The sequence below is a fragment of the Podarcis muralis genome, chromosome 6 (assembly GCF_964188315.1).
Source record: "Podarcis muralis chromosome 6, rPodMur119.hap1.1, whole genome shotgun sequence".
Lineage (NCBI taxonomy): Eukaryota > Metazoa > Chordata > Lepidosauria > Squamata > Lacertidae > Podarcis > Podarcis muralis.
In genome coordinates, this window is record NC_135660.1 from 3,938,703 (window position 1) to 3,964,914 (window position 26,212).

General features: G+C 47.9%; 2 protein-coding genes across 8 annotated transcripts in view; one reads left to right on the top strand and one right to left on the bottom strand.

Moving 5' to 3' along the window:
* Positions 1 to 1,755: 1,755 nt before the first annotated feature.
* LOC114598189 (deoxyribodipyrimidine photo-lyase-like) lies at positions 1,756 to 21,457 on the top strand. The gene is made up of 10 exons (XM_028731915.2): positions 1,756 to 1,962; positions 4,963 to 5,420; positions 9,077 to 9,222; positions 12,411 to 12,593; positions 14,926 to 15,084; positions 16,367 to 16,565; positions 18,377 to 18,529; positions 19,091 to 19,212; positions 20,494 to 20,653; positions 20,841 to 21,457. Exons 2-10 carry the CDS (start codon positions 5,087 to 5,089, stop codon positions 20,993 to 20,995), a joined length of 1,611 nt encoding a protein of 536 aa, XP_028587748.2. The 5' UTR covers positions 1,756 to 1,962; positions 4,963 to 5,086; the 3' UTR covers positions 20,996 to 21,457.
* RUBCN (rubicon autophagy regulator) overlaps positions 21,351 to 26,212 on the bottom strand; it is a 53,555-nt gene continuing 48,693 nt past the window's right edge. For 5 of the 7 annotated variants that reach the window (XM_077929620.1, XM_077929619.1, XM_077929621.1 and 2 more), the window contains one exon: positions 21,351 to 26,138. In XM_077929620.1, coding sequence (XP_077785746.1) covers positions 25,969 to 26,138 — 170 coding nt within the window. In that variant the 3' untranslated portion in view covers positions 21,351 to 25,968. The remainder of the gene's footprint in view (positions 26,139 to 26,212) is intronic. The other 2 variants (XM_077929623.1, XM_077929622.1) reach the window with 1 other exon arrangement.

The window sequence follows — 26,212 nt, forward strand, 5'->3', positions numbered from 1 at the left end:
CCCCCCCATTGTCTTTTCCTTACCCAATCCTGTCTTAAGGGCACATTTAAGATATGACTAGGGTGTGAGTCTGTTGTCTTTGTCCATGGAGTTTTCTTGGCAGGGATACTGGAGTGGCTTGCCGGTTCCTCCTCCAGGTGGATCACGTTTGGTCAAAACTCTCCACTATGACCTGTTCATCTTGGTTGCCCTGCTCAGCATAGTTCATAGCTTCTCTGAGTTATTCAAGCCCCTTCGCCACGGCAAGGCAGTGATCAATGAAGGGGATAACAAATAACAAATAACAAGGCCAGTGGAAGTGATGGTATTCCAGCTGAACTATTTAAAATTTTAAAAGATGGTGCTGTTAAGGTGCTACACTCAAAATGCCAGCAAGTTTGGAAAACTCAGCAGTGGCCAGAGGATTGGAGAAGATCAGTCTACATCCCAATCCCAAAGAAGGGCAGTGCCAAAGAATGCTCCAACTACCGCCCAATTGCACTCATTTCACACGCCAAGAAGGTTATGCTTAAAATTCTACAAGGCAGGCTTAAGCAGTATGTGGATCGAGAACTCCCAGAAGTGCAAGCTGGATTTCGAAGGGGCAGAGGAACCAGAGACCAAATTGCAAACATGCGCTGGATTATGGAGAAAGCTAGAGAGTTCCAGAAAGACATCTACTTCTGCTTCATTGACTATGCAAAAGCCTTTGACTGTGTCGACCACAGCAAACTATGGCAAATTCTAAAAGAAATGTGAGTGCCTGATCACCTCATCTGTCTCCTGAGAAATCTCTATGTGGGTCAAGAAGCTACAGTTAGAACTGGATATGGAACAACTGATTGGTTCAAAATTGGGAAAGGAGTACGACAAGGCTGTATTTTGTCTCCCTGCTTATTTAACTTATATGCAGAATTCATCATGGGAAAGGCTGGGCTGGATGAATCCCTAGCCGGAATTAAGATTGCCGGAAGAAATATAAACAACCTCAGATATGCAGATGACACAACCTTGATGGCAGAAAGTGAGGAGGATTTAAAGAACCTTTTAATGAGGGTGAAAGAGGAGAGCGCAAAATATGGTCTGAAGCTCAACATCAAAAAAACGAAGATCATGGCCACTGGGCCCATCACCTGAAGATGCCCTGTGAGTTTTCCTTCTTCTACGTGGGCTTCCTTCCCAGGTGGACAAGCTCCATTTGCCCCTCACTGCTACAGGTAGTCACGGTCCTATTGCCCCGGGGCATGGACGATTTATGTTCGGGGGAGTGTTGGCAGGACACCCACCTGACGCCATCCTCTGTCTTGCTCTGTGCAGCAGATTCGGAATGAAATGTCTCAATACAACAACAGCTGTTTTAAATGATTTTCTTTTGAACAGGAAAACCTGTTAAAATCTTCCGACAATTTTTAATTTTACTTAAGTATTTGTATTTATTTATTTACTTGATGGGGTGCCCCCCTGCCCCCGCCCATGCCGGGGGGGGGAGGATAAAAGGAGAGAGAGGACGACAAGCCCCGGCGGCCAAGGACCATCAACCCGCTGCAGACTAGCCGTAAGGACACCCTCTTTTTTGGGGGGGGGGGAGCTGGAGTGGCGCCCCCCTCCTGCGAAAGGCACCCATCCTTTGGAGGAAAAGCCAGCGAGATTCAGGCGCCCTCCCGCCCCGCCACGTGCTTCAGGCAACAGCGCGTGACGTCAGAGGCCCGCGAGCGTAAAATGTTGCAACGTTCCATCCGCTCGGCGGTTCATTCACAAAAGCGAGTCTGCCGCCCCGAGCCCGGAAAGCGAGGCTGCGGCGGCCCCTGGCGGGGTTCCGCTTCCCCGATGCTGGGAGGAGGAGGAGGAGGAGAAGCGGCCGCGGGAGGGGCTTCCCGGAGCCCAGCCCGCCTCTGTCCCCGCCCAGCCTCCGCCGCCGCCGCGTTGTGTAAGCGGGGCCTGGCGCGCCAGCGGAGGAAGCCCACGCGGAGAGCTCGGCGCCCGGTGAGTGCCGGCGAGGGGGGCCGCTCGCAGCCCCGGGCCTTGCCCCCTTCCATGGAGGGTCTTGCCGCCGCAGGCCCCCCCCCCGCCCCGTTCCGTGGCTGCACAGCATAACTTGTCCTGTTGTGACACTACTTTGCAGGGCCGTTGTGCGAATGAAGGGGGCAAGAAATGCTTGTTCTGTTACACCCCCCCCCCAAAAAAGTGTGGCCAGGATAATAGGGGCTTAGCATTCTCCCCTTTCTCCCCCAGCCTCAAATCCAGGGAACTCCCCCCCCCCACCCCCGTCAAACCCTACAGTCCGAGAGAGAGAGAGAGAGAGAGAGAGGAAAAATAACAGAGCAAACGAGGAATTGAAGCATAGCTGTCAACTTTCAGATTTGAAAATAAGGGATCAGCAGCCTTCGAAAATAAGGGACCAGCAGCCTCACCTGTCCCGGGGACAGTCTACGGGATATCTAACAAACAGGGGATCAGCTGGAAACAGCACTGGAATAAGGGAATTTTCCGCAAAAAAAGGGAAGGTTGACAGCTAAGAATTGAAGGGGAAAGAGGCAGGGATCAGGAGAGAGAAAAAGGAGGAAAACGGAGGCGCCTTGCAAGGGATGGGATGATACATAGGTTATCCATCCATTGTTTCTTCTCCTTTTTCAGAAGCAGTTCCTTAGTCTGGTCCACGGGCCGGACTGCACAAATCATTCGGGTTGCCCTGTTCTCTCTTCCCTCTAACCCACTGCACAGACCTGGTCTAGCTCTGCTCAAGAATGAGCCTGAGCACTGCAGTCCCATGAAGTGACTGAGTGCCGTGTTTTTGCACCCTGCTCTAGAGCAACTTTCGCCAAACTGGTGCTGTAAGGTTTGAACGCAGGAGCTGCCTTAAGTGCCCAGTATTGCCCACTCTGACCGGCAGCAACTGTGAAGGTTGTTTCTCTTTTTTAAGCCAGGATTCTGTGTTCAAAACATACATGACCACATAGCTAGCTACCAGCCACCAAAGAGCTTAGACAGGGCTGGATTTAGGATCGTGTGGTTCCCGAACACAGGGTGCCAAGCTCAGAGGGCACTAAATAACAACAACATAATTTCTGTTTTTTTGTAATAATGCGAAGTTTCAGTGCGCCTGTTAAGAAGATCTATTAAAAGCAACTGTACCAAAAAGAATGATTGTGAAAATAAGGAATATTGAGGGAGGGGGCCGCCAAATCTTCTCCCCGCTCAAGGCACCCTATTTCCAAAGTTCACCTCGGCTTGGAGAACTTCTGGCCTTCCAGATGCTGCTGAACTACAACTCCCATGATCCCTACCCTTTGGCCATGCTGGCAGGGGCTGATGGGAGTTGTAGGCAGAAGCTGGGAGGCCGCATGCTGGACGAAACCAGCTGATTCTTGCCTCCGTGAGGAAGAGGCCTGTAGCCTTGGATGCTAAATGGAGACCCCCATGCCCAGAGACAGCGTACCTCTGTATAGCAGATACTGGCGACAAACCACAGGGGAGGGCTGGTGACGTCACATCCTGATTCCCCAAAGGTATCTAATCGTTCACTTCAGGGGGGAAAGTAAATAGGATTACAGCGTCCAGATGTTCTAGAGTTGTTGTCTAAAATACCGTATTTTTCGCTCTATAGGACACACTTTTCCCCCTCCAAAAATCAAGGGGAAATGTGTGTGTGTCTTATGGAGCGAATGCAGGCTCCTTGGCTTCAGCGATAACAACGCGAAGCCTCCAAAGCGCAGAGGGAGCACTCCCTCCGCGCTCCGGAGGCTTTGCATTGCTTTCGCTGAAGCCTGGAGAGCGAGAGGGGTTGGTGCACACCGACCCCTGTCGCTCTCCAGGCTTCAGGGATAGCCGCCTGGAGCCTTCGGAGCGCAGTGGGAGCTCCCGCTGCGCTCCGGAGGCTTCGGGTTCTTTTTGCTGAAGCCGGGAGAGCAAGACTCTCCTGGCTTCAGCAGAGAGGGAGAGCTGCGCAGCGCCCCTTCAGCGAAGCGGAAGGAGAAATGGAAGGGGCTCTGTTTCTCCTGCTGCTTTGCTGAAGGAGCGCTGAGCGGAGGGGGGGTTTTCTTGTTCTCCCCCTCTAAAACAAGGTGTGTCCTATGGTCAGGTGCGTCCTATAGAGCGAAAATTATGGTACCCAAAGGGCCAGGTATTTATTTATTTTATTGCTGCATTTCTACCCCACATTTTCTCCCTAGGAGCTCCAGGCGCTGCACGGGGTTCTGAGTTTTCTTTTTCGAATTTCTGTGAGGTGGGTCAGGCTGAGGGGAAACGATCTTCATGGCCGAGTGGGGATTTGAACCCAGGTCTCTCCCAGGTCGTGGTCCAGCCACACCAACATGGGCTCTAGTTGGAGACAGATGGAATGGAGGCCCCCATAGCCTGATCCACCAATGATGTTCTTTTTTTAAAATATAATTTTAATTGATTTTAACATATAAATTATAAAATGTACCACACACCTTTATCACTTATACAGTCTTTTTAGACTTCCATCAACACCTCTGAAAATCCACCATTGCAATCACTTCTTCTGCATTTTATATTAACTTTAAGTCTCTTAACAAATCATCCTCCCCTTTATCCATTTTGGTAATAATTCCAATAATACTCCTCACAAAACTTCTTGCAACCCTACAAATGTCGTCGGATCTTCACAAATACTTTTCAAATAGTCTGTAAATTTACTCCAGTCTTCCGTGAATTTCTGGACCTTCGGGTTTCGAATCCTTCCTGTTAATTTATCTAGTTCTGCATAGTCCATTAACTTCATCCTTCATTCTTCGATCATCGGTAGTTCTTCTTGCTTCCGTTTTTGGGCCAATAATATTCTTGCTGCTGTTATTGCATATAAAAAAAGCTTACATCCCTTTCTGTTTATATCACTCCCCACAAAGCCCAATAAAAATGCTTCTGGTTTCTTTATAAATGTATATTTCAACCTTTTTTTCATCTCATTATATATCATCTCCCAGAAGCTCACCAATGATGTTCTTATGTGCTTGCTTGCAGGCCGCTTCTTCCTTCCAGCCTGCTCCCCGGAAGGGTCATCGCTTGCGTCTCTCCCCATTCCGGCCCCGCCTGGGTCTCGTGGTTGGTGCGCAACCTCTCTGCGGTCCCCGGGGCAAGGCCAGCCATGTCCCAGAAGAGGAGAAAGCGGAAGCCAGCCGAGTCTAAGCAGGAAGGGGCAGAAGAGGGAGCATTAGTCCCTGATGGGTTGGAGAGCAACGGGAGGTTGGCATCCGGGGCACCGCCTGGCGCTAAGAAGGCGGCTGGGGGAGGAGATGTGGGCAGCAGAGGCTCTGCCGCCCTGGCCGAGGCCATCAAGCAAGCCCGCCTGGACGCAGCGCCCTCCGTCGCAGAGTTCAAGTACAACAAGAAGCGCGTCCGTCTCATCTCGCAAGATCCCGATCTCAAGGAAGATGCCCGGGGCATCCTCTACTGGATGTCACGAGATCAGAGAGTGCAAGGTGAGAGCTTGGTCGGTGCCCGGGATCTGCAATCTGTCCTGGCTTATTTTTGGGTGGGGAAACCAAACTACAAGAGGTGCATTAATATTTGCAGTAAAATTAGAGCACCAACAGTTCACTACTTGTAGTTGGTTAGACACTGAGGTCCAGCTCCGAGGACCTTCTGGTGCTTCCCTCCCTGCGAGAAGTGAAGTTATAGGGAACCAGGCACAGGGCCTTCTCGGTGGTGGCGCCCGCCCTGTGGAATGCCCTCCCGTCAAATGTCAAGGAAATAAACAACTATCTGACATTTAGAAGACATCTGAAGGCAGCCCTGTTTAGGGAAGCTTTTAATGTTTGATGCTTTTTTGTATTTTTAATACAGTGGTACCTCGTGTTACATACTTAATTCGTTCCGGAGGTCCGTTCTTAACCTGAAACTGTTCTTAACCTGAAGCACCACTTTAGCTAATGCGGCCTCCCGCTGCCGCCGCACTGCCGGAGCACGATTTCTGTGCTCATCCTGAAGCAAAGTTCTTAACCTGAAACACTATTTCTGGGTTAGCGGAGTCTGTAACCTGAAGCGTATGTAACCTGAAGCGTATGTAACCCGAGGTACCACTGTATTTTATTGGAAGCCACCCAGAGCGGCTGGGGAAACCTGGCCAGATGGGTGGGTTACAAATAAATTATTATTATTATTATTATTATTATTATTATTATTATTATGGACCCCCCGGCCCCCTATTCCCTTCTGTGTAATTGGTGGGATGGAGTGGCTGGGGGTGAAGGCTGGCAAAACACTGGGAAAAAGCATCATTGCCATTTATAAAGCATTGTGGCAAATTCAGAAGAATCCCTTCCTGATACAGCCACGCCCCTTCTAAGATTATACAACCTTCCCAAGTTACACAATAATTTTATAATTACGCAATTATACAGTAATAACAACTATAGAGGTGCATTGCAGTAATTAATGCAGGTCCTTCTGTGTTGCCTTTCGGCTAGATCTAATTTTTTGCGTGCAAACAGGGTCTTTTTTTTGTAAAGTTTATTTATTTATTTATTTCATTTTATAATGTGTATTAAACACATGGGAACAACAGACTTTCCTTCCTTGGAGGTTTTTCAGCAGAGGCTGGGTGGCTACCTGTCAGGGATGCTTGAGCTGAGATTCCTGGATTGCAGGGGGTTGGACTAGATGACCCCTAGAGGTCCCTTCCAACTCTGCAATTCTCTGATTCTAACACTGGATGAAAATAAAAACCCCCGAAAACTATAAAATAGGCATGTGGGTTAAAATGACCAAGTGGCAAGTATCAGGTTATCAGGGGGAGCTGATTCAAGGGAGCGCTGCAGTATTTGCTTTCTGGGTGACATTCCTGTGAAGTCCCCTTGTATGGAGTGGAAGTTGCACACCATTCCCTTGAAGCTGAAGCACCTTTCGCTTTCAGTGTTTAGATTGGGAGCATATGGTGGCTAAAAATATCCCCCATTCATGCTGATTGGGCAGCCCTAGGATGCTGGAGATAGGGACCCTCTGAGACCCTGCTGCAGAAATAACAAACAGGCCTCCAGCCACCTGGGGAGGAAGGGAATCTATATTTTTATTTATTTATTTGTTGAATTTATATACCGCACTATACCTGGAGATCTCAGGGCGGTTCACAAAAAAGATCACAGTACATAAAATCAAAATAAAAACAACAACCCAATAATAACCCCCCAAAAGAGCCACATTTTAAAAGGGTATAGGGTGTTGATCAGGCCTGCCAAAGACCTCCTGGTTAAAAAGGAACGTTTTTGCCTGGTGCCTAAAGGTGTATAATGAAGGCGCCAGGTGAACTTCCCTGGGGAGAGCATTCCACAGACGAGGAGCCACTGCAGAGAAGGCCCCGTTCTCGTGCTGCCACCCTCCGGACCTCTTGAGGAGGAGGCACACGAAGGAGGGCCTCAGAAGATGTTCTCAGGGTCCGGGGAGGTTCATAAGGAAAGAGGCACTCCTTGAGGTATTGCGGTCCTGAGCCACACTGTATGCCACCAGGTATGCCCTGCCTTGCCTTCAGAACTGGGGCACTTGCGCTCATCAAGCTGGCACAGAGGTTTGGAGAAGCCCAAACACTGCATGTCTGTTGCGCCCCCTACACTCCCCGCTGCTGACCATCTGTTGCGGAGCCGTTCCGTTAAGCTTTTTCCTGCTCACCACAAAGAACTCATAACCCACCTACTTTCAACAGCCAGAAGCATCATAGCCAGACACTGGAGAGACCTGTAAGGAGTTAGCATGGACCAATGAGCCAGCGTGGTGTAGTGGTTAAGAGCAGTGGACTCGTAATCTGGGGAACCGGGTTCGCGTCTCCGCTCCTCCACATGCAGCTGCTGGGTGACCTTGGGCCAGTCACACTTCTCTGAAGTCTCTCAGCCCCACTCACCTCACAGAGTGTTTGTTGTGGGGGAGGAAGGGAAAGGAGAATGTTAGCCGCTTTGAGACTCCTTAGGGTATTGATTCACTGCAGATGGTGACAGCAGTCACGAAATTAAAAGACGCCTGCTCCTTGGGAGAAAGGCGATGGCAAATCTAGACAACATCTTAAAAAGTAGAGACATCACCTTACCAACAAAGGTCCGTATAGTTAAAGCCATGGTTTTCCCAGTAGTGATGTATGGAAGTGAGAGCTGGACCATAAAGAAGGCTGATCACCAAAGAATTGATGCTTTTGAATTCTGGTGCTGGAGGAGACTCTGGAGAGTCCCATGGACTGCAAGAAGATCAAACCTCTCCATTCTGAACAAAATCAGCCCTGAGTGCTCACTGGAAGAACAGATCGTGAAGTTGAGGCTCCAAGACTTTGGCCACCTCATGAGAAGAGAAGACTCCCTGGAAAAGACCCTGATGTTGGGAAAGATGGAGGGCACAAGGAGAAGGGGACGACAGAGGATGAGATGGTTGGATAGTGTTCTCGAAGCTACCAGCATGAGCCTGACCAAACTGCGGGAGGCAGTGGAAGACAGGAGTGCCTGGCGTGCTCTGGTCCATGGGGTCATGAAGAGTCGGACACGACTAAATGACTAAACAACAACAACAGGGTATTGATAAAGCGGGATATCAAATCCGAACTCTTCTTCTTCTTCTCTTCAATGGTATCAAATAGTATGGGAAACAGCCCTGCTAGAAAAATTAACCAATAAACTGAAACTGACAAGGGGACAAACAGAAGAAGACGCCTTTACCCTGGTATGGGTCCCCTTTATCACATACACAGCCCAACAAGACAATGACAATAATCCACCAACAGCATACAAATCAATATAGCCTGATCCTAAACACCCACCCACCCCACTCACACACGAAAACAAAGATCACCACAGCCAATCACAAACAAACAACCACACCCTAGGCCAAACCCAATTTCTCTCACCACCAAAGGAACACAAGCGAACAGCACAAGCAACGCTGTCACCAAACCCTACATACATTAAGCATAACAGAAACATCGCCACCCGGCCCCACCCATCTTCCCTCCCTCCACCCCTTTTTTTTTCTCCCCCTAATGTCTCAACAAATGAAACGGATTTGTAAAAATGTTTGTAAAAATACGAGAGACATTACACTTACTTCTGTAAAACAAGAAAATCTTTAATAATAATTGGCTTTTTCCTGCTCTTTCTCTCCCCAGATAACTGGGCCTTTCTCTATGCCCAGCGACTGGCCCTGAAGCAGAAGTTGCCGCTGCATGTCTGTTTCTGCCTGGTGCCCAAGTTCCTGGAGGCTACCATCCGCCATTTCGGCTTCCTGATCAGAGGCCTCAAGGAAGTGGCCGAGGTACCGCCGTTGCGTCAGGAAGATGTTGCATCGGTGTCAGAAGTGGTTGTGCACTGGGGAGAGGTTCTAGTGGGCAAGCCGCCTGCAGCATCAATTTGGGCACAGCAGCCTTGCCACACCAGCTTCTTCCCAAATGCCCATCAACTGCAGACGGCATGCCCTGTGGGCAAGGTTGATGGGAGTCTTTGTCCAAATCACCTGAGGGTGCCAGGCTGCGGCCAGCTGTCATAGATAAAGTCATTCGCAGCTGTGTGCCGGATGCTGTAAATAGTAACCAAACAATTAAACCCCTGTGTTGCAAACAATTATCAGTAATATCCAAGGCAACACAATGACCAAGTACAACAATGCAATATCATAACTTTATGACCACTGCTCCTTAGTTATTGTTATTATAGTGGTACCTCGGGTTATATACGCTTCAGGGTACATACGCTTCAGGTTACAGACTCCGTTAACCCAGAAATAGTGCTTCAGGTTAAGAACTTTGCTTCAGGATGAGAACAGAAATCGTGCTCTGGCGCTGCAGCGGCAGCAGCGGGAGGCCCCATTAGCTAAAGTGGTGCTTCAGGTTAAGAACAGTTTCAGGTTAAGAACGGACCTCCGGAACGAATTAAGTACTTAACCCGAGGTACCACTGTATACAATTCCATTCACCATATTGTTGTTGTTGTTTAGTCGTTTAGTTGTGTCCGACTCTTCGTGACCCCCTGGACCAGAGCATGCCAGGCACTCCTGTCTTCCACTGCCTCCCGCAAGTTTGGTCAAACTCATGCTGGTAGCTTCAACAACACTATCCAGCCATCTCGTCCTCTGTCGTCCCCTTCTCCTTGTGCCCTCCATCTTTCCCAACACCAGGGTCTTTTCCAGGGAGTCTTCTCTTCTCATGAGGTGGCCAAAGCCTTGGAGTCTCAGCTTCAGGATCTGTCCTTCCAGTGAGCACTCAGGGCTGATTTCCTTCAGAATGGATAGGTTTGATCTTCTTGCAGTCCATGGGACTCTCAAGAGTCTCCTCCAGCACCATAACTCAAAAGCATCCATTCTTCGGTGATCAGCCTTCTTTATGGTCCAGCTCTCACTTCCATACATCACTACTGGGAAAACCATAGCTTTAACTATACATTCACCATATAGATGGGTTTATGAAGCATTTCTGGATCCTTCTTCTGTGCTGAAGAAGAATTCTATGAAACAGTGGGTATATCCAGAATCACTGTTCACTACATCTGTTTGCGGACCACTTCAGCAGCATTGGACGTCATAAAACAAAGCTTTACAGCTTGTTATCACCAGATAAGAATCTGACCCATTGCTTCTTTCAAAGACTTGCATAGTCCAGTGTTTCCCAACCTTGGGCCTCCAGCTGTTTTTGAACTACAATTCCCATCATCCCTGACCACTGGTCTAGCTAGCTACAAAGACTTTCAGAGACTTGTAAGACTTACGTTTATTTGGTTCTATGTTTTCAGGAGAATCCATCAAAAGTGCAAGTGCACATTTTCTGACTTTCAGAGATTTAAAAAGATTTCTGTTTATTCGGTTTTTCATATTGTTCAATGTTCCAAATAGATTATATAAAGAGTTTATATTGATATTGCATTGTTGTACTTGGTCATCGTGTTGCCTTGGATATTACTGGAAGCTGTAAATAGCCTGCGAGCCCAAAGCAGCTGTAGGCAGAGGAGTCTCCCACAGCAGCTCTGCCTGATTAACTGCTCTGGCCTTTTGTCTTGGGTCTCTGCGTCAGGTGTGGCTGGATCGTTCACTTACCTGGCAGAGCAACCCATTCTCCAAAGAAAATTGATTTTTGGGTCAATGAAAGAGGCAGCGCTCTGGGCTTTCCTCTTTCCGCTCGAGGGGAGTGCTCAGAACAGAGACTTGTGCAGAAGCGCAAGGGTAGGACTCCTCTCGCAGCACAAATATTTCTGTGCTCTTATTCTTTTGCACGCTAAGTCAGCCTTTTGGTGGGTGTTGGTGAAGTGTGCCAACTTCACATTTTTGATGGGGCAGGGGGGATGACTTACCCGTATTTTTCGCTCTATAACACGCACCTGACCATAACACGCACGTAGTTTTTAGAGGAGGAAAATCTGTAGGCATGCCACCTGTAGGCATTTCCTCCATAACACGCACAGACATTTCCCCTTACTTTCTTGGAGGAAAAAAGTGAGTGTTATGGTGCAAAAAATACGGTACACTTTCTGTCTGGGAAACCTAGGAGAGCTTTGGAAAAGCTGGGATTTTATTCGGAGGATGTGGGTGGCGCTGTGGGTTAAACCACAGAGCCTAGGACTTGCCAATCAGAAGGTCGGCGGTTCGAATCCCTGTGACGGGGTGAGCTCCCGTTCCTCAGTGCCTACTCCTGCCAACCTAGCAGTTCGAAAGCACGTCAAAGTGCAAATAGATAAATAGGTACCACTCCGGCAGGAAGGTAAACGGCATTTCCGTGCGCTGCTCTGGTTCGCCAGAAGCGGCTTAGTCATGCTGGCCACATGACCCGGAAGCTGTACGCCAGCTCCCTCGGCCAGTAAAGCGAGATGAGCGCTGCAACCTCAGAGTTGGCCGCGACTGGACCTAATGGTCAGGGGTCCCTTTTCCTTTACCTTTACTTGTGTTGCCGGGCTGGTGCATGACTGCAGCAGTGCAACAGACTTAAAAGAAACAATTGGTACCTGAATAGTTGCACTCGTAGCCAAGATAGTCATGACACAGGCTTGTATGTATGCGTGCAACTAAAAATCTGCAGCTGCTAGAACTTTGTTCCTTTTTGATAGACACATAGCTCAGTGGAAGAGCATGTGCTTGGGATGCAGAAAGTCCCAGATTCAAACCCTGGTATCTCCAGGTAGGGTTGGGAATGACCCCTGTTTGAAAACCTGGAGAGTCACTGCCAGTCAGTGTTGACAATACTCGATGTGAGAGACCACTGGTCTAGTATAAGGCAGCTTATAACATAACCGGCTTCCTATTCAAATTCACCCTTCGTTCAAAACAATGAGGACTGGAAACTTGTATCTTTTAGGGAAGGACCATTACTCAGTGGGGGAGCACATGCCCAGGAGGTGTCCCCTGCCTGAAACCTTGGAGAGCTGCTGCCAACTGAGCTAGACTAACCGGTAGTCTATGAGTCAATATCATGAGCTTCCTGTGTGACCAGATATTCTCTGCTTCCTTTTCGTGTCTCCTAGGAGTGCAAGGAACTAAGTATCCCGTTCCACCTGCTCATCGGCTTCGCAAAGGACGTGCTGCCCCCCTTTGTGACGACCCACGACATTGGCGGGGTGGTGACGGACTTCGCCCCCCTCCGTGTCCCCATGCAGTGGGTGCAAGATGTCCAGGCGAGGCTGCCACCTGATGTGCCCTTTGTCCAGGTAGGGAGGCCTGGAGTCTGGCCGCTGGGGTGTGATCTGGCAGAGCTATGGGGCAGTGGGGGGTGTCTCCATGGTGACACGGATGTTGTGATTCCAAGGAGCATTTCACCATCTTGCCTGGATTCCTGAGTTCATAACCTCCGTCACGTTCACTGAATCTGACAAAGGAAGCTTAATACAGTCATACCTCGGGTTGCAGACGCTTCAGGTTGCGGTTTTTCGGGTTACGGACCGTCAAAACCCAGAAGTACCTGAACGGGTTACTTCTGGGTTTCGGCGGTCGTGCATGCGCAGAAGCACTACATCACTCTTTGCACATGCGCAGAAACGCCGAATTGCAACCCATGCATACGCAGACGCGCTGCTGTGGTTTGCGGACGCTGCGGGTTGCAAATGTGCCTCCCGCACGGATCACGTTCGCAACCTGAGCATCCACTGTAATAATACCTTTATTGTCAATGTACAACCTGTGTACAATGAAATTAACCAAGCCTTGGGTAGAATAAAGAGGGAAAGAAACTGCTGAGCTAATAAATTGAACTGGAATACAAAAAAGGGAGGTATGAGGAGGTCCGAGAACCAAGTAAATGAAAAATAATGTGATGAAAAGATTGATTGTTTTTAACTATTTTTATTTTGTATTTTTTCTTTTTTCTTTTTCTATTTTGTAATGTAAAAATCTTAATAAAAATTATATATATATATATAAAAAATGAAATTAACCAAGCCTCCCTCCCCGCCCACCCAAACACTCAATCTCATTGCACTCCATGTGCTTATCGCACAACACACCACCTCACAAGTCAATTTCGCTGTATTATTTTCCGTTCAACAGCCTAACAGCCCACAGATAGAAGCTAATTTTTAGCCTGTTGGTACGGCTGATTATACTTCTGTATCTCCTGCCCAAGGGTAGAAGATTAAAGAGGTGATGGCCGGGGTGTGAGTCATCCCTGAGAATTTTTCTCGCTCTCCTAAGGCAACGATCCCTTGCGATGTCATCTAGCGGACTCAAGGGACAGCCCATGATATCATGTGCTGTGTTCACCACCCTCTGTAGAGACTTTCTGTCCGTGGCTGTCAGGCCAGCATACCACACTATGATACAATATGAAAGGACACTTTCTACTGTGGACCAGTAAAAGGAGTTCATCAGTTGTTGTTTAACATTATTCTTTCATAAGACCCTGAGGAAATAGTATCTTTGTTGGGCCTTTCTGATCACCTGAGTTTTGTTGATTTTCCAAATGAGGTCCTCACTAAGGTAAACTCCCAGGAATTTTCTCCACACAACGCCCCCAATATACAATGGGGCAGGTTCCCCTCTCTTCCTCCGAAAGTCCAACACCATCTCCTTTGTCTTACTAATATTTAGGTGCAAGTTACTCTCTATGCACCATGTAGATACTTTTTGAACCTCCCCCCTGCACACTGTTTCATCTCCGCCTGCAATTAGACCCATTATGGTAGTATCATCTGCAAACTTAATAATTACTGTGGATGGATCAGATGATATGCAGTCATATGTGTACAATGAGTACAGGTAGGGACTTAGCACACATCCCTGTGTGGTTCCAGTGCTAAGCTTCAGGGAGGTAGATGTAACAGTCCCAATCCTCATTGTTTGTTTCCAATCCCTCAAAAAGTCTTTAATCCAGTCACAGATGGTAGTAGAAGAAGAAGAAGCTTCATCCCAGAAAAGCTGATGCCACAATTAATTGGTGGCTATTAAGAGAGGTCATGGACCAACAGCATCTAGAGGGCACCAGGTGGGCAAGGGCTGCTGTAGAAGTTCCTAGGATCCTTCTTTCCCCTGTCTCTACACGTTAACACAAAGGTCCCGCTATTCAAATACAATACATTCTCAGGAAATCATGTGTTAGGCAAATGTTTGCATAACGAGTCAATCGTTCCTATTGATTCCTATGGGGAAATTTCTAATCCGTTCCCAACCACGGCATTTTACTCTGAAATGACGAGAAAACCCAGGAAAACCCTCTGGAACCTTGCAAAAGGCAAGTAAAGAAGGAAAACGCTGTCTTATTTGCCTGATCTCTCTAGCTCCCTCTCTCCCTCCCATCATGGTTTTTGGCAAAATGGCTGCCCTGAAGCAGGAATACACAAAAATTAAGGTTTGTTCAAGGCTGCTGATTCGTTTACAGTACTACATGCAGGTCTGGGTGTTTGGATATCTGAATCTGCGGTGTACATAGCAATTCTAGGAGGCTTGGGTATTAATTCCTTGGGTTTGGATAAGTGAATTTTTGTATAGCGAGTGTTAGGATAGTGGGAGCTGTGTGCAATTGTAGTTTCTCTTGCTTTGCTTCTCCAGGTCGATGCTCACAACATTGTGCCCTGCTGGGTGGCCTCCGACAAGCAGGAGTACGGGGCCAGAACTATCCGCCGGAAAATCCATGACCGGCTGGCTGAGTTTCTCACCGAATTCCCACCTGTCGTCAGGCACCCTTATCCCGCGGAGTTCCAGGCAGAGGTAGCAGTCGATATTGGGAGCAGGGATCTGGGTTGTTTTTTGTGTTTTGTTTTTTTGACATTTGTAATTATTGGCAAACTGCTGCAGACATTCCAGCAGGTCTCCCTTAGCCCTTCACTGCAGCTGGGACAGAAAAGCTGTGGAAAGTCTGTAGCTCAGCAGTAGAGCATCTGTTTTGCATGCAGAGGGTGCCAGGTTCAAATCTAGCCATCTCCAGGAAGCACTGAGAGAGACACCCTCTCTGAAACCCTGGAGAGCTGCTGGCAGTCAGTGTGGACAGTAGTGAGCTATATGGACCAATGGTCTGACTCGGGGTAAGGGAGCATCCTATGGTGTAAGGGAGCCAACGTGGTGTAGTGGATAAGAGCAGTGTTCTCGTAATCTGGTGAACCGGGTTCGCTTCCCCGCTCCTCCTTCAGCTGCTGGGTGACCTTGGGCCAGTCACACTTCTTTGAAGTCTCTCAGCCTCATTCACCTCACAGAGTGTTTGTGTTGGGGGAGGAAGGGAAAGGAGGTTGTGAGCCGCTTTGAGACTCCTTAAGGGGAGTGAAAGGTGGCATATCTAGTCCAAACTCCTCCTCCTCCTCCTCTTCTGTGCTCCTTTGACATTTACAGAAGGCCACAGGTATGCAATACTCACCCCACAAATGCGCATTTATTTTTTACCATCCGTATTTTAATAGATTTGCTTTTATCTTGTTTTAACCCTGTTGAAGTTTAATTGCATACTAACTATTGCCTTGTATATATGTTTAGCTTTCTTGTATTTTTGTAAGCTGCCGCGAGTCCTGGGGAAAAAGAGGCGCCAGAGCTCATCAGTGGACTTCTCCCTTGTTCTCTTAGAATAGCAAAAAAAGCCCTGAATAATAGTATGTATTATTTTTATTCCATAAAATTTACGCGCTGCTTGATTGTTACAAATCAATCAATCAATCAATCAATCCTCAAAGCAGTTTACAAAAGAACAATAAAATTATAGGCAACAACAGTTAAAAACTATTTAAAACATTCAAAGGATTAAAATCAGCAGTAAACTCTATGTGTCTGGGTAAGCCTGTCTGGTCATTTTTATTATTTTATTCTTTGTAGACTGCTTCGAGGCCTATAAAATTAAAGCGGTGCATGAATTTAAGAAATGAAATAAAAATAAGATAAATGAAAAGCCGAATGATGCCCACGCTCCCGTGAGCTCTGGGATGTTAAGGATTGCTGGAACGTCCCTCGCCTGGAGAGTTGCTCCTTGCTTCTAGCTTTCACCCCTGTTCCCCCTCTGACTCCACAGCCTGTTGACTGGGACGCCTGCTATGCCAGCCTGCAAGTCGACCGCTCCGTGAAGGAGGTGACCTGGGCGCAGCCAGGGACGGCTGCCGGCCTAGCGGTGCTGGAAGAGTTCATCAAGGACCGCCTGAAGTTCTTTGGCACAGACAGGAACAATCCCAACCGGGCGGCTCTGAGCAACCTCTCGCCCTGGTTCCACTTTGGTGAGTGGGGAGGTGGTCCTCTGCAAGGCCTGGGTCAAACCCTTGGGGGGTTCAGGGGTGGCCAAACCCTGGGTGGGTTGCAAATCAGCTGACCGCTCTGCCCAAAAAGTTTAGGGTTGGTAGCAGCCTTTAGAAGAAGAAGTGGCATCTGAAAGAGATCTCCGTTGGTATTAGAAATTGTGCTGAGATGGGAGGAACAGAGGAGGACTCCAAAACTATTTAGGGTTGTGGCTTTACAGATGTTTAGGTTACTGCAGTGTGCTCCATGTGGGGCTACCCTTGGGGTATGATACGGAGGCTGCTAGGTTGGCTGTGGGACAAACCAGCGCCAGCATATAACACCTTGCTTGCTAGATCTGCTCTGGCTACCAGTTTGCTACAGGGCAAATTCAAAGTTTTAGTACCAACATTGTGGCCCTGATCTACAGCCCCAGAGGAGGGAGTATTTGGGGCAGGGGTACCAAAGAAGGATGTCAAAGATGCCAGAGTGATCCATTAGACTGGCATGGGTAGGCAAACTAAGGCCTGGCAGCCTGATCCGGCCCTATCGCCTTCTAACTCTGGCCCGCGGACGGTCCAGGAATCAGCGTGTTTGTCCATGAGTAGAATGTGTCCTTTTATTTAAAATGCATCTCTGGATTATTTGTGGGGCATAGGAATTCGTTCATTCCCCCCCCCCCCCAAAATATAGTCTGGCCCCCGCACAAGGTCTGTGGGACAGTGGACCGGCCCCCTGCTGAAAAAGTTTGCTCACCCCTGCGTTAGAGTAAGCCAGCCTTCCCATTTTCCCAGCCTTTGCAGACATGGGATGGACACTGCAGCAAGGAGATGGTTTGTCCGTACCCAAGGAAACCTTCATCCATTCTTTATACACCTAGCAGCATAATTCCCTTTGGCCAGGCCTTCCCATCACTTCACCTGCCCACATGAGGGCATAGGTGGCAGGTACCCAAATCTTAGAGATAATTCTCCTTTCTAGGCTCAGCCCAGGACCCCAAACTCCACAGATAAGGAGAACTTTAAAAGCAAGCAATTAGCTTATATCAATGCACATGAATATAAGCATATATGAGCTCGTTGTAACAACTGTCAATTAATAGTGGCGTTACCTTGACTACGAAGATGGCAATTGTACAGCTCAAGACCAGGTTACTTGAGAGAGACCCCTTAGGCACCTAGTAGATAATAATAATAATAATAAATAATAATAATAATAATAATAATAATAATAATAATAAATGTATTTATACCCCACCCATCCGGCTGGGTTTCTCCAGCCACTCTGGGTGGCTCCCAACAGAATATTAAAAACACTATAAAACATCAAGCATTAAAAACTTCCCTAAACAGGGCTGCCTTCAGATGTCTTCTAAAAGTCAGATAGTTGTTTATTTCCTTGACATCTGATGGGAGGGCATTTCACAGGGTGGGTGCCACTACCGAGAAGGCCCTCTCTCTGGTTCCCTGCAACCTCACTTCTCGCAACAAAAAAAATTCCTTCCAGTAGCACCTTAAAGACCAACTAAGTTAGTTCTTGGTATGAGCTTTCGTGTGCATGCACACTTCTTCAGACACACTGAAGAAGTGTGCATGCACACGAAAGCTCATACCAAGAACTAACTTAGTTGGTCTTTAAGGTGCTACTGGAAGGAATTTTTTTTGTTTTGACTATGGCAGACCAACATGGCTACCTATCTGTCACTTCTCTCAGGGAGGGAACCCCCAGAAGATTGCTGTGGCCTGCAGGAGAGTCTCTCTTGCAAGTTCCAAACATCTCTGAAGCCCACTGAACAGTAACTGCCCTCCCACAGGTCAGATCTCTGTACAGAGAGCAATCCTGGAGGTTCGCAAGCTCCGTAGCCGGTACAAGGAATCGGCGGAAGCCTTCATTGAAGAGGCCGTGGTGCGGAGGGAGCTGGCGGACAATTTCTGCTACTACAACCCGAACTATGACAAGGTGGAAGGTAAATGGGCTCACCTGTTTTGCCTTTCTCTGCTCTGCAAGGACACCTCTTCTGCGACATTTTATATCATGTGACTATTAGATCATGTGATATAATAATGCAGGGACGCGGGTGGCGCTGTGGTCTAAACCACTGAGCCTCTTGGGCTTGCCGATCAGAAGGTTGGCGGTTTGAATCCCCGCAACGAGGTGAGCTCCTGTTGCTCTGTCCCAGCTTCTGACAACCTGCCAGTTCGAAAGCACGTCAGTGCAAGTAGATAAATAGGTACCAATGCAGTGGGAAGGTAAATGATGTGTCCATGCGCTCTGGCTTTCATCATGGTGTCCCATTGCACCAGAAGCAATTTAGTCCTGCTGGCCACATGACCCGGAAAGCTGTCTGTGGACAAACGCCGGCTCCCTTGGCCTGAAAGCAAGATGAGTGCCGCAACTCCATAGTCGCCTTTGACTGGACTTAACCGTCCAGGGGTCCTTTACCTTTTTACCTTTATGATAATGCTGCATTTTAATAGGGCTCAATTACTTTTTAACCATAATCTTTTATGCCTTATACCATTCAAAGGGGCTTACGACTGGGCCAAGACTACTCTGAAGCTGCACGCCAAAGACAAGCGACCACACCTGTACAAACTGGAACAGCTGGAGGCAGGAAAGACACACGACCCTCTCTGGAACGCTGCGCAGGTAAACCTAAACTCCAAAGGTGTGTGAGGACCTGTCTTTGGATGGGCATGTGCTGGCTTCTGAGCACGTGTCTGTCACGTGCTTGGAGATCTGCATCTCCCTCTCCAATAATGCTAAAATTCTTTGGAGCAGCAGCTCGACCGGAATGGAAAAGTTACACCCTACCTTGTTAAGTGGTACAAATCTCTGCTACCGGATGTTGTGATGGCCGCTGGATTAGATGGCTTTAAAGGGGGATTAGGGTTGGAAATTCCCAGGTGTCAAAAAAGTTATTTATGTGTGCCACTACTGTGGCCCGTGTTTCGTTAGCCCCAAAATGGAAAACGAGCGAGGTCCCAGCTAAAGAAGAATGGCAACTAAAGTTGACAGAATATGCGCAGCTTGCAGATTTTACGCACAGAATAAGAGAACAAGAAGAACATACGTTTAGAGAAGATTGGAAAACGTTTATTGAATATATGGGAAATAATTGTGTACACTTGAAAACGTTGGCAGCATTAAGATAAATTCAGCAGTGTAAATAAGTTTTGATGGATGTAATAATGGAATACTGAATGGTTTAGTTTTTGTAAAATATGCAGGGATTTATGATATGTAAAATGAACCATGGAAAGAGAAGAAGGGAAGTCGTTGATATTTTAAGGATGTTTAAATGCGTATTTTAAATTCTGAAACAGAAAATTAAATAAAAAATTATATACATAAAAATAAAAATAAATATGTTTAGCCATACTAACTAAATGGTGAGCCTCCATGTTCAGTGGCAGCCTACCTTCTGAAGGGCCGTTTCTGAATGTGTACAGTTGTTTTTATTTCCTGCTTGTGGGGTTAAGAGCATAGGGCCCCACTTCATCTCTGTGACTCTCATTAGTTTTAACTCTTTTTGATTCTGAATTTAAAACTGTTGTAACCCACTCTGGGAACTGCTCTTGAAGGGCGTGTGAACAATAGTGATGGAGCAGGAAGAGATGATGGAGAACTTCCTTCTCACTGTGGCCAACCAGCTGCCCCTATGGGATACCCATAAAGTCCCCCCTTTACTCGCCTTTTATCTAAACCAGTGCACCCCACTTTTGGGGGCCACCACCCCTTTGGTTCCATAAGCACATCCCCAGCCACTCTGGGCGGCTTCCAAGAATACACCAAAAGCTTCCTGATACAGGAAGTCATATGATGGTTTATCTGTTTGACATCTGGTGGGATGGCATTCCGCAGGGCGGGTGGCACTTCCCAAGAAGGCCCCATCCGTAGCTCATCCACCTTTCCATCCCTCTTCTTCAGCTCCAGATGGTTCATGAAGGGAAGATGCACGGCTTCCTGAGGATGTATTGGGCCAAGAAAATATTGGAGTGGACCACTTCGCCAGAGGAGGCCCTGAAATTCTCCATCTACCTTAATGACCGCTATGAACTGGATGGCCGGGACCCCAATGGATACGTAGGTCAGTCATGGGAAGAGGCTGGGTGGTTGTATCATAGAGTCATAGGGTTGTAACGGGCCCCAAGAGCCAATCTAGTCCAACCCCCTGCGGAGCTGGAATCACCAGACCTGTGTCTGTGTCTGCGGAGAAAGGTGGGAGGAAGAATGCAAAAGCAGAGACCTGTTTGTTCTTTTTTTCCTCCCATCAGGCTGCATGTGGTCTATCTGTGGGATCCACGACCAAGGCTGGGCAGAGCGGGCTGTGTTTGGCAAGATCCGCTACATGAATTATGCTGGCTGCAAGAGGAAGTTTGACGTGGACCAGTTTGAGCGCAAGTACAGCCCTCAAAAGTTCTCCAAGTAATCCTCAAGTGGCTAAAGGGCAAGGCTTGACGTCGCCTTTTTCACAGCGGCTGAGGCCAGCCTAACGTTACACAACGCCTGTAGTGCAAAAGGGCAGGTTTTGCTCACCCTTTTAAGATGGTGCAGAACAAGAAGTGACAGTAGGTCAAGCTGCGTTCCTGAAGCCTCGCTCTCTACCTGCTATGCAATCCCAAAGCCGCGGGCCACACAGCAGACAGGTTTTTACAATGTTTCTGCATGGCAGAATGGTGGGCAGTGGCAGGAGGAGATAGCAGCCCAGCAAAGCCACAGAGCCTGGAACCTACGAATGAGGAGGCGTTTCACGTTCGACGAAAACAGAGACCACAAAAACAGCATGCTTATTAGTGTAGTTTATTATGGACGGCATTTCTGTGGTTAACAGCAGGTGGATAGCTGCTTTCAAGTCCACCGTTAACTCTTTATAAAGAACTTTCACATACCATTTACAATATGGACAGCAGTCATTCTGCAAAACCGTGGGCATACCAGAAATCAATCACAGCTTCATCAGGGTTGGCCATTTGGCTTCCTAACCATTCAGCTGTGCATTACATTCTCCCTTTGTGCACTTTCCAGGCATTGCAGAAAGGAGACTGCACAATTATCACGTAAAAGGGGAAAAAACCTCCACAAACTACCACCCCCCTTTTGGAACTTAGATCAGTGCATCTAGAACAGCTTTTGCCAACCTGGTGCCTTCAAGATGTTTTGAGCTAGTCTTTCCTCATCAGCCCCCAGGCAGCAGAACTGTACTGCCTGTGGCTGATGGCTATTGTAGTCCCATAGCTAAATGGAGAGCACCAGGCTGGCAGAAGTCTGTCCTGGAAAATAGCTTTTTTAAAGAGGGCCTTACTGACAAACACAAGAAATGTCATCAACAGAAGTGCTGACAATTATATATATAAAAAAAACCCCACCAAATTTCTTCTTAACTGTAAAGGATTGCAGTGTGGATTTACAATCTTTTGAGACTGTTCGTGACACAAGGTTGAGGGCTCGCTCACCTTCGTTTGACGATGGTCACATTTAAAATAAGAAAAAGATACTTTGCCAGGCTGCCACCGTTTGAGAGAGAAAAAAATCACCAGGATTCCATATGACTTTTCTGTTCACGGCACATTTGGGGGCAAATAACCGGGGGGGGGGGTGATATTCAATAGAGAAGACAAATGCCCAGGGGCTGGGTGGGCACTGATCTGGATTGGACGTGTATTTCAGACTGGAGCCCTAAAAACGGGCAAGTCAAGCATGCTTCTTTAAGCACATGATTAGCAGCAAGTGTAGTTGGGCCCTGGAATAAGTAAAAACAATTTTTGAAAGGCAGGGGGGATAGCAAGGGGGAGCTCCAATCCATAAAACAGAGCCATGTAATGTTTTTTGGCAGTCAAGGGAACTGATGTATGTAATCAAGATAAAAGATGTTCTTCTTCAACAGTTATCTATGAGAGAGGCTCTTAATTGAAGCAAGTGAGGGCTTCAGAATGCATGAAATACTCCATGCTGCTGCAAACCTGTCGCTATTGTGTTTTTAAAACCTTAGATCAGGAATTATTTGGGAAGCACTTTCTGTAGAGTTCTGATCTCAAGTAGAGAATAGTAACAGGCTACTGTAGGAATTGTGAAGGCACAGGAAATGGGAGGAGTGGTCCCACAGTTCTCTTTGAGACACAGCAAATCCTGTCTTTGGGGGTGGGGTGGGGTGAGGTGGATGGACTGCCCCACTGCCATCAAACACCAAGAACCCTCTCACGATAATACCCAACCCACAAACACCCAAGGCGTTCAGTCAACAGGGTGCTTGTGGATTGCCCCATCTCCATCTTGCAAGCATCCACCCTGCTGAGTTAACCTGTGTTCCCGGCTCCTTGCTCCTTCACTTCAGCTGGTTCAATCACCCATATTCCAGACTGCTAGTTCACCAAACCACCAACTGTTTCTGAACATACCCCAAGTCAATTATTTCAACATTTCCTTTATAAATTCTGGACGTGGGCATACTCTGAGGAAACTACACGTGGAGCTAAAAAAATAACACAGAGATATTTCAGCCTTGCCAAAAGCAGCAGCAAAAGGCTGAGGCTCTAAGCCGGAGGGCATAAAAAGGGTGCCACTGAATTAAGCAAGTGGAAGCCACAGAGCAACACCTTCCAAGGCCGTGTCTGAGCAGAAGTGGGCAACTTCCTGACACTGCAAACACTCAAATCTTGTTCTTAGAAAAAGCAGATAGAAGGAAGTCTACCTTTATATAGCATTCTTTAAGTAAATCTTCACAGCATCACCGTGTCATTTTGCACGCATGTCAACTGTATGTCCTGCTTATCTAGGTCAGGGTTTTTCTAGTGTATTATGTATAGTTAAAAAAATACAGTAGCCAAAATGACACTGCTATCCATCTTTAGAAAATGGGTCTTGCAGTCTAGGCCAGCACAAAAGGACATATGCTGCCTCCTGCAGGAGATTCTGCTGTGTGCTAGCTGAGTGACCTACGCCAAAAATGCCGCCACCTCCTTCCTCAAGACATCATGCCATTTCTACCTACAGACTACACTGACCCTCACTTACATCCACAAACCAACTGTCCTTTCAGACTGGGCCACTTCAAACGTCCAAGAACCAGCTGACTTTGAAAGTCTGGTCATATTGCAAGGAATACAATCTCCAGCTTCTAGCCAGCAACACAGGAGAGTACTCTGAAGGACCACACCACACAAGGTGCTCTGCTAGGAGGTTGTTACGGAACAGCACCGTATACAGAATTGGGTACACTGCCATACAGTAGCATAGGATAGGAGAAGGCTGCTCTCACCTCCCATTTTATTCTCCCCCTGCACAGGAACTGCCACATAGAGGAGTCTGGGAGAAGTTTGTGAGCACACACCTAGTCGATAAGGGTGTGAAGTGCTTTCACCATAAAAGGAATACCAGCATCAGCGGGGGGGTGAAGTAGCGTAAAATAATCCTGCCAATCACACAGCACAGGCCAGGTCCCAAGTTTCTCCGCCCCTGCAGGCCATTTTGACAAGACGACCCAATGTTGAAAGGGTTCTTTTAAGCGCTCTCAATTGTTTCTTCCTCTGCAGCCTGGCTTTATATCAAAGCCAGACTGCAAAGGGAAGATCTGTGCCAAAAGCAGGGCTGCACCGCAGCGTTCTGGATCCTGCAGGACTTGCTGCCAGTGCTGCCAGCAAGCCCCACAGGCCAGATATTCCCCGATGAAAAAGCCTGGAGATTAAGAGACAAGGTAGACTCCTGGAGATTAAGCAGGGCTGATGAACACCTCTCTGCTGAGGAACAAGGTAGAGGAAGAAGAGGTGGGCAAGAAGGTGCCAGGAAAAAGCGTTGCAAAACAGGAGCAGGGAAGAGACTATATAGACTAGTTGGTGTAGAAGAACCCTACTTGATTATAAAGCACAGCCACATTTCAAGTACCAAATTAAAGGAATCTGACAAAGAGGCTCACCTATTAATATGAGGAAAGGAAGTTTTGTTTGTTTCTGAATGAACCCAAGCCATATTCAGTGCAACAAGTCAGCTAACCCCTAATTCTAGTAGAATGGCTGGTGGTTAACAAGAGAGCACCACCTCACCAGCATGCTAGAAGCCCGTCTTCTCCAGTTTAGCACCCCTTCCAGGACTGCAGCTCCCACTGAGCCTAAACATCAGGAGGATGAAGGCTGCTTTAAGCTCTGCTCCTAGGGACCCTGCCATGCTTCTGCAAGAAGGAGGAAATGAACTTGCAATCTTCAGCACCGTTTTCTGCCCCCCATCCTACTAAATAATTGCCCCTTTCTACCCTCATGGCCTGCTTGATCATGAAACATGACCAGTAATGGGAAATCTCCTGTACCCTAAAACAACAAAAGGCACCTACCAATTTACCATCAAAGCCAGGTAAGTACTAGAGTTTAGGTGTCAACAGCAGAAATATCTGCAGGAAAAGCAAATGCATCGTTGCAAAAGTGTCAGAAATCCATCCCCTTCTCTGATCTAAGGAAGAGCCCAGAGGTTAACTCCCACAATAGGAAAGCCCCAGGCTCTGCCCTATGTAGGCTTTAAAGTGGAATCCCTGCCAAATCCAGCATCCTGGAAGGGTACAGTTATTTCTGCAAGCTGCCAACCCACATTTCCCTTGCAAGGAAAAAGACTTTTTAGGCAAATTGGAAGAAAGGGTGGTAGGGAAGGAAGCAGGCGCTAGGTCCTCTCTAACAGGGCGTTGGGGTGTGTGGGCAGATTATTCTGAGAAGAGTTGTGGGGACCTTGAGTTTGCCAACTATCGCCCCCCCCCTCCTCCGCTTACCCCGCTAGGTACCAGCAGGTTTTCTACACCCCCAGTATTTATTGTAGCTAGGCAGCTCCCGACAAAATAAAAGGGCAGGCTGAATGCCCCTTTCGGTTCTCTGGCTTCCTTCAGGCACAAAAAATTAGGGCCAGATAAATGACATTCAGCAGCGAAGTAGGCAGTGGTTTTGGCAAAAGAAAAACATAAAAGCTGCCTCTTCTGGCACACAGCAGCCAATACAGAAAATAACAAGTTTCCACGTGGGCGTTTTCCCTTTAGGAGTGTTTTGGAACTCGGCCAGGAGCTCAGCCACACAAGCCCACCAGCATCACCCACCGGCTTCTCCCAAGTGGCATGTGGAGAGAAGTTCAGGCGCTCAAGGCAAAGCCAGCTGCTACTTTCTTTGCGGTGGCAGCGAAGCTGGGCTCCACAGTGCATCGAAGTTGGTGGCGGAAACAGCAAGCAAGTCTCTCTCTCCCTCGTCCTCTGGCTCAGACAGAAGGGAAGCACCAAAACCTCCCAAGGCAAGTGCAAAATAACCCTTTGGGGGACTCCCCCCCCCCCAAAGGCTCCCATCATGTTGGCTTATTAGCTGTGGAAGAGTCAGTCTGAGTTCTCTGTCAGTTCAGTCCCTGGAGGCAGAGGCCACGCACCAAGTCACAGTCTCTCATCTGTCACGTGGCTGCTCCTTCAACGGCTGCCTCCTCCTCCTGCTCCTCCTCGTAGTCCGAGATGTCAGCCTCCATGCTCTGCTTGGCCAGCAGCTCCCTCCGCGCTTGCAGCCGCTCGCATTTGGGGCAGGGTCCTGAGCGGAAGCACACCTTGTGGTAGCAGGCTCTGCATTCTGCATGGGAAGAGGGAAATGAGCAACTAGCAAAATCAACTCGGCGTCGCAAACACCCAGCCGCAGGGGATGTG